Here is a 7,827-nt window from a genome sequence, read left to right on the forward strand (position 1 = left end):
TGTCAGTTTATCTTTTACTATACTAATGACGGCAATGAACCTGTGGTCTGCAGTATTTTATGGGGCACTGTCACTTTTAAATGTCAACAATAAACGAGAATGTGCACTTCTCTACAATTATTTTTAAATCTCTCTTAGTGTCGGTGGCGAAACAAATGCAGCCGGTCGGAACGAAGCGCCAACCCACATAGACGCCTTGATAGAGTTCTATACATCAAGGGGCTTTGAAGCCGAGTGAGTGCTACTAACAGATTGACTGGGACCGAGTTAGAAATGAACGCTTACGCAGCTTTTGCGTCCAATGCTTGCTTCACGCTGCGCTAACATCTAGAATGTATTGGCCTCGAATCACCTGCTTAGGAGCATCTTCAACTTCTTCCTTCATCAGTAAACAGAGGGCCGCCATTAGTATAGCACATATGCCGTTTTCAGATGATGATGATAGTGATCAAAGTAGCCAGACTGAATTCCGGAAAGGGTCTAACGTTTTCCTGGTAATCTGAGCTACTAGACGAAGTCTTTTTTTTTTTTTTGCTTTGATTGTTTAGCAGCCTAGGGACTATTAATTATTATATAAAACGCATAAAAAATTACCTTTCATTTGCAACCGATTTCATTTTGATACGCCAAGTAACTTTCAAATGCGAATATCTGTTAAAATCGCCATCTTGCTTATCGCCGCGTATCTGGCAACAGTGGTTGCTGCAGCGCGTTGGCCTCCAGAAGTGGCCACGGTGATTGAGGAAAAATCAGACGCGCGAACCCGTTGGTCATGGTCAGAGTGGCCGCACTTGCCAGGTTCAGAGACTGCGAAATAGCGAGCGGTGCTTTTGATGTCTCTTTCCGTGATAAGCGGGTTAAGATTGTTACACCTGCTACCACCGTGTTTCCACCGAAGTGCTCGCCGCTCACTAGTGCTATGGTGCCTGGATCGCGTCTTCGACTGGTGTGCTTAGCCTCCTATCCCGCCCATACATCCAAAGTGGTCCCAAGGTTGCAACAAATGACGTCATAGAAGCCGGAGTGTCATGCTGTTGCCTGTCGCGATCCTGGCGGTTGGCCGTATAAATGCTGGCGAAAAGCACCAAAAGCACGAGTTAACGCGAGTGTCGCTGTCGTCACGGCGTCCCAGGCGTCCTAACTTCCGGCTGCTTTAACTTCCGTGGACTGTCACAATAGAGAGCGACCTGCTGCAGAACAGGCGTCTGCTATTTGTACTACAGCTGTTGGAACGCCGCCAGGGTCGCGATCGGCGACAGCATGACACTTTTATGACGTCATCAGGCGGAAATCGAGGGACCACTTTTTTGGCCGCGGAAAACACACCAGTCGGAGACGCGTTCCAGGCACCATTCTACTGCTCGCCGCTCGCCGGGGCTATCGACGTGCATCTACCGGGAAGGGCGCTGATGTTTTATTTGCCATATATTGTTGTTGGGGGGCAGTTACGGCTTATGCTGAATGTCTTTCTGTGGCGCCTGCGCTTACGAGCGGCATCGGGTAAAACGAAGAGCGGCACATCGCACAGAAAGATTGAGTCATCAATCTCTTAGCAACGCGCTTGTCCTGTTGCTTCTTTCAACGTATGAATTTAAATGAATAAAATAATATGCTTTTATTTCGCTTGTATCGTGCCTCACTTCGATATTCATTGAAGGTACTAAAAAATCGACACTTTTTTCGCGTATGCACACTGCCGCGCACGCCCGCGTCCGCTTCGATACGAAACCGTACCGTACTTCGCTCATTCAACACAAAAGCACAATAAAATCGAACACTGCCATCCCGCCATCGCCCTGGTCGGGAAATACCAAACATCCCGAGTATTACGTCTCGCACAAGAACTTACGTACCGGAGCGCGTTGAAACCTCGCATCCCGAAGTTTACAATGTGACTGATTTCACTCTAATTTTGTTTTGTAACGACAGTGCGACAACCGATAAACCGCTAGCCACCCTTGCACTGGTTCTCAACCACGATACGTCCGGGCGGACAGCGTACGAGCCACAACCATCTCTTCGGGCAGGGCCGCCCGCAGTGCCCGCAGTAGCCAGAGCCGGTAGAGCGGGAGGCTGCTGCCGCCCGGACGGCTTGAGACGGCTTGATCCAACCAGCTAGCCAACCAGCCAGCCATAGCCTCTCTAGGCGGCTCGACCCAGCCAACTAGCAAAGTAGCCAGCCATAGCTTGGTGACTGAACGCTTCCATGTTTTTAGTAGCACCATCTCTAAAGGTATAGGATCTGTAGGCGAGTCATTTTCTTCGCAACTCTCTGCCACCCTTCCACTGCTACCCGCCACACTTTCCCTTCCAGCCACCATAGTCGTGCTGCTCCCCTGCTTCAGCCACCGCGACGGGGGACGGATCTCACGTGCTCCAGATAATATTTTGAAGCACCTTGCGTCAGTATCTGTTATGTCGACCGCGTCGGACGAAAGCCAGCAAAAAATACAAAAACAAAATGACTGCGAACACAAAAGAAAGCGCATACGCAAAGCGCGAGTCTTGAGAGCAGCGACGCGTCGTCAGAAGCCGCAGAATGTCATTTCGGCTCGCGCTCCCGTGCCCCACGAACTTCTGCTGCCGACTGTATTTCGTTCCACCATATCTGCGAGCATTCCCAATGATATAAGCATGGCCAAGTCTTCAAGCACGCTGTCCCATCACGAGCACGCGTATGTACACTCTAAATGTGATTACTCATGACATGCGGCACAAAAGTGCATCTTTTGTGCCGCTTGATTTATGCGTAATTATGTTACTCATGCGAACGTTACTCATCCCATGAGTAGCAGGACGTTACCCATCCCATGAGCAAAAACGGTTTCCTATGTTTAAAACCTCCTCACCACTCCACCCCCCACCCCCCAACGTGCGAGGGGGACCAGTGAAAGAGTGGCGAGAAAATTTTCCCGGCTTTGAGTGTTTCTTGCAGGCCTGGATTTAAGAGCAGCGCTGATCCCCGAGCTCTTGTGAGGGTGCTACTAGGTTCGGCATGCTGTCAGCTTGCCCACCGGACCTGGGAATTAGTATACCTATCATTTAAAGATGACGCGTGATCCTCAACCGCAATGATGACGAAATTCTTATAGCTTGCTCTCCAAATAAACTGGAAATGGGGACGCAGCAAGTTGCCTGGCGGTTCGATGGCAACTTTATAGTGAATGCAGAGAAGCGGGATGAAATCTATTCGCCAACAACCTCCCAGGTGCCAGACGGGCTTGCTGGAAGGGCAAAAATAACTGTTTGGCATGAGAGAAGCAATACTCAACTTGAAAGAACTTTATTCCAAACAAATTTTATCACATCTCGGGATGATATGCTTGTCGCAATTTCTAACTTAGATCTACACCCTATTTTACTCAAACGAACTTTGAAATAAAAGTACTAGAAAATTTCGCAAAGGAGGAAGATCTGTACTCTGGTCAAGAACCAGAATAGCGCTCAATTTGTTAAGCTACTTCAAATACTTTTTGTAAGCACTTATCAGGGAGCAGAGGCGAGCTGATTGGTAACCTCTGTCGAACCTTGACCCCCGTTTTACAATGAATGTTTGCAAAAACCCTAAAAGCTGCCCATAGGAAGATGGATAGCTCAAGTTCAAAATATAATAAACACCCAGCAGAAGGACAGACGCCTTGAGGTCGGAGCAGGTGCTTGGTAAGTTGACCACCTGGGGACTGCTTCCGGGACAGAGAATACCCTTTGTTTTGGACCCCAGAAAGGCTTTCGGTACTGGGCATCCTTTCTCAACTGTCGGAACGTCTTCCTGGAAACAAAGTGCCCAAAGCTCTAATAAAATAGCTGCTACCCATCTTTACGCTCTCACTCTATAGCTGCGCTCAGCGTCAATGTGGGCTTAAATTTAATTATTTTGATTCGAAGTCAGTTAAAGAGCATTGCTTTTTGGGTAGTCAAATGGCCGAGTTATGGGCGGTATTATCACTGAGCAAAAAGCAAAATGTCAGTATGATAGCTTTGAGCCCACAGTCTTAAAAAGTATCTACGCGACTATACTTCCCTGCCGAGCACTGGGTAAGTCTATTACCGTGGTCCATGAAAGACATCTGACGAATGACAATGCCGCAGGTATGCCTAGACATAAAAATGATGTCTCTCATGGGAGACTGAGCATGACTGGACAGGTAAATCGTCGTGCTCAGTATCCCAATGCACACTTCATTTTCACGCTAAGCATATTTGCGATCTTTTGATTCATTGAATTCATTTCGTACATCACGCTGGTTTGTCCACCGAGCACTCTGCTAGAATGTAGTCGCCCAGCTATTTTTAAAACGCAACGAGGATTGTATTAAATTTCATGTCAATGCAAGCCCCCATAAAAAATGCTTGTTCCTAGCTAATACCGTGTTTCTAACATGGCCATTACATGAAGCGTTTATTTTATTAGTAAATTTGACTGACCGTGCTCAAAGCATCATCGCGGGATGATCTTGACCGCAGAAAGGCTTGAACGTCCATCAGTGTTGCTTGGCGTATCCCGTGATCCTTGCCAAAGCCCTCCAGTATGCTGGTGCACACGCCTTTCATGCTTGTAAAACTCATGGCGAAGTGCAGCTCGCATTCTGCCAGCAGCTATCCAAGAGAGTAGACAAAGTTCATTCTTACGGTAAACATAGTCAACAATGCTCTAAAAAGAGCAGCCTGTATGATTTGGTCGGCGTGCGTACTAGAATGAAATACAAAATGCTCACTTACGCATTCAGCATTCAAGAAGTAGACTGGAAGTTTGTCCAAGACGGTGCCTTTCCTCTCTTCAAATGTCACTTTGAGGAGCTTGACTACATATGGCACATTTACTGAGGCTGGGCACTTGACAGCAGAGTCGATGGACTGAAAGAGGGAGGGGGGTGTGAGGCATTGAATGCTGGAATGCACATAAGAGAGCCAGAAGACAAATTTACCTCCAGTTCCTTGAGAGCATCTGGGGTGGACTGCTGCGCTAGAGTGTCTACATCATACTGATCCGCTCCATTGTTTGCCTGCGCCTTGTCTTTTTTTTCTCGTGCGTACCTCATCTTTCGCCTCGCTGTTAACCGGCACATGAATACACTCTGCCAGAAGTCAAAACAGACGTTTTAGGAACCCTCCCTGATACCATTCGAAGCACGGGGCAGTGGTAATTAAACAGTTGAAAATGTATTTACCCAGAGACGTGTCTGTCTCGTTGAGAGCTTGGTCCCAGGTTTCGGTCGGTCCCAAAGCATGTCCGGGTATTTTTGTGCCAAAGTTGACCCAAGCAATGAATATTGCACTCTTCTCAGTGCCGTATTGGCCTCCTTAACGAGATTGTTTTCACTGTACGAAAAGAAGTGCGGCAAAACTAGAACACTTTTCTTTAACAGCTTTGCAATATCAAACTTGTAACCAATAAATACCGCGCATGAATCCGGTGATCAATAATTTCGGTGATCGATACATACGGAAATACAGCAAATGAATTATTTCTTCATCACCCACCCGCCTTCCCCCTTGCTCAAGAATTATTTACCCTTTTTCCTTTTCCTACGCTCGAAGAAACGCTTGAAAAGACAACGGAGTTCGGACACTGCTGACCATAGCAGGTCAGCTTATTGTCATTTTAGGTCGAACTGTGTCTTTCTCCCCTGCGTTGTCCTTTGCGGAGGTTCGTGAAAGCCCGCTTGAGTGGCTTGGCGTCTCGGTAAGACAAGAGAAGGTCGGCAATGGCGGCTGTAATCGGGCGCGTGTGTAAAGCGTCTATATATTGCAACGCAGCGCACTCCGACGCGCGCGCGCCATCGCTACGTCACGCTAGCAAGCCGCCGGTAGACGACGAAGCACGCTGGCTGCACCGAGGCGCCGGACTATAGACTGCTTGGCTTTCGCCAGCGTGTCGTGACGATGCCGACGGAGCGCGCTGAGTCGGCTCTTGGCGCTGCGTAGGCACGACAGATCAAGAAGCTTGAGCTCTAACCAAAACCAGCCAAAAGAATAGCGAAACAGATGAGGCGAAAGCGTCGTCACTGAGCTCGAAAAGCTACTCGTGCTCCTAATGGAAATAAGTACATCGGGAGCGCACTCGGGTTTCGGTTGCCGAAGGTGCTCCTGTCCGCTCAGTGAATCGTGCGCCGGTCGAACGCGCGCGCTCCGGGACAGAGTCTGAGCGCAGCAACGTGAGACGCGGTCAAGACCAGCCCTGTTTCCACAAACTGACTCACCTAAAGTCCCGTGCTGTGCTGGTGGATGGCCACATATCAAGCACCAACCGGCCGGACAGTCCGCATATCCAAATGCGTCCTCACGGGTCACAAAAGCCCCACACGAGCAGTCCAGGGACGCGCAGGAGCCGCGAGTGGTGCCGCCGAGGTCGGTGTTCGTTAGGCCTGGCCTGACTGACATTGTACAGGCTGCCTTGTCAGAGGAGTGTCTGTATGGATATACCGAGGTCAGAATAACAAAAGCGAATCCAAGGATTATGCCGCTTCGTACTCACCTTTCTTGAAAAAGTTATGCCTGCCGCAGCGGTCCCCGGTCTCCAAAAATTATAGCAAACAAACGTCCCCTTCTCGGAGAGTTTCGCTTCCCGGCACCCGTGTTATTTTCTTTATTTTATTTTTTGCTTCCATGGCTGCTCTTTGTTCGTAGACGACTTTTTGCGAAAAGCTAGATTTAGCGGCATTACATTTTGCAGGTCTTCGTGGTCCGCATGAGGAACAATGCGAAAGCATGGGTAACGATTCGCGAGTGAAGCGCTTCGTTACCCATGAAGCTCTCGTTTTTCACGTGTTACTCATGAGGCAGCTATCTATGCCAGTGCTTCGGAAATAAATCACAAAAAGAGGTTTGATTTTGTTACTCATTACCATGAGTAACAGTCTGCGCATGAGTAACAACATGAGTAACCTGATTTAGAGTGTACATATAAGCAGTAATTTTTTATATTTATCTCTTTTTTTTTGAAGGGGGGGGGGGGGGAGACAGCATGCATGGTGACCCCCCTCCCCCGCTCCCACCCCCCCCCAAAAAAAAAAAAAGTTTTTTTTTGTTTTTTTGTTTTTTTAATGAACTACGCCGAACGTTCATTCTCTGCCCAAATGTAGTGCAAGAGGTCCGAACCAGTTTTCAAAGTTTCAGCTCGCACCGATATGCTGTTCAAAAATTATGTGATTTTCTGAAAATTTATATGGTAAAATTGTCGGCCTACGGAGCTCTCGAATGCGTAGAGCTCTATGGTGCCAGAAACCTAAAACTGGCAAAAATGGGTAACATTTTCCCATTAAATTTTTCAGAATATCACCTACAACTTTCGAATAATGTTTCGGTTCTTACTGAAACTTTGGCATCTCATTTGGACCTCTACAGCTGTTTTCGGTGAAGGATCAACGTTCGGCGATGTGTTGTTTATTTTTGTAATAAAAAAAACACGTAATGTTTTGTTGTTGTTTTTTTTGCCGGGTACACTCTGTAGACTAAATCAGGTCCAATTGTTGGCCCCGCTCTTGTAGGTTTTCCTTCACCCGAACTTATGGTGAAACCGAGTAAGAACTCCTTTTTGAAACAGTGCCCTGTAAGTGCAAGGACAGCAGAGTCAGTCGCACTACCAGTTTGGAAGCTCTCTTTCAGGTGTCCGTAGTAGATATTTTTTTTTTCTGGAAAACACCAAGTTAAAGTTTTGGGTGACGTTCGATCAGTTTATGTATAAGTGCGCAGCTTGGATCAGCCACGTCCGTCCCAATAACGTGTTCGGAAAATACCCCTACTTTTTTATAGTTGCATTGGGCATACGTTTTATTATTGCAATGTTCGGGAAAACTTTTGTACTTTTGCGCACTAGCGACAGTTTTC

At 47.6% G+C, this 7,827-nt stretch overlaps 1 protein-coding gene across 1 annotated transcript; it reads right to left on the reverse strand.

Annotated features, from left to right (window-relative positions):
• Positions 1 to 4,407: 4,407 nt before the first annotated feature.
• Positions 4,408 to 6,496, reverse strand: LOC115325120. The gene is made up of 6 exons (XM_040217675.1): positions 6,476 to 6,496; positions 6,201 to 6,409; positions 5,169 to 5,319; positions 4,926 to 5,075; positions 4,720 to 4,854; positions 4,408 to 4,596 (listed from the first exon to the last, which is right to left on the reverse strand). The coding sequence occupies exons 2-6, from the start codon at positions 6,233 to 6,235 to the stop codon at positions 4,408 to 4,410; spliced, it is 660 nt and encodes a 219-aa protein (XP_040073609.1). The 5' UTR covers positions 6,236 to 6,409; positions 6,476 to 6,496.
• Between the last annotated feature and the right edge of the window lie 1,331 nt (positions 6,497 to 7,827).

Source organism: Ixodes scapularis, unplaced genomic scaffold (genome assembly GCF_016920785.2).
Source record: "Ixodes scapularis isolate PalLabHiFi unplaced genomic scaffold, ASM1692078v2 PGA_scaffold8__174_contigs__length_109621045, whole genome shotgun sequence".
Taxonomy (NCBI): Eukaryota; Metazoa; Arthropoda; class Arachnida; order Ixodida; family Ixodidae; genus Ixodes; species Ixodes scapularis.

Bases quoted from the DNA above. Each gene is read 5' to 3' on its own strand.
- LOC115325120 (XM_040217675.1), bottom strand. From the start codon at position 6,235: ATGTGGCCATCCACCAGCACAGCACGGGACTTTAG. The intron at 5,320-6,200 runs GTGAGTCAGTTT...CTTTTCGTACAG, and splicing joins AGCACAGCACGGGACTTTAG to TGAAAACAATCTCGTTAAGG. The intron at 5,076-5,168 runs GTAAATACATTT...GACTTCTGGCAG, and splicing joins CGAGACAGACACGTCTCTGG to AGTGTATTCATGTGCCGGTT.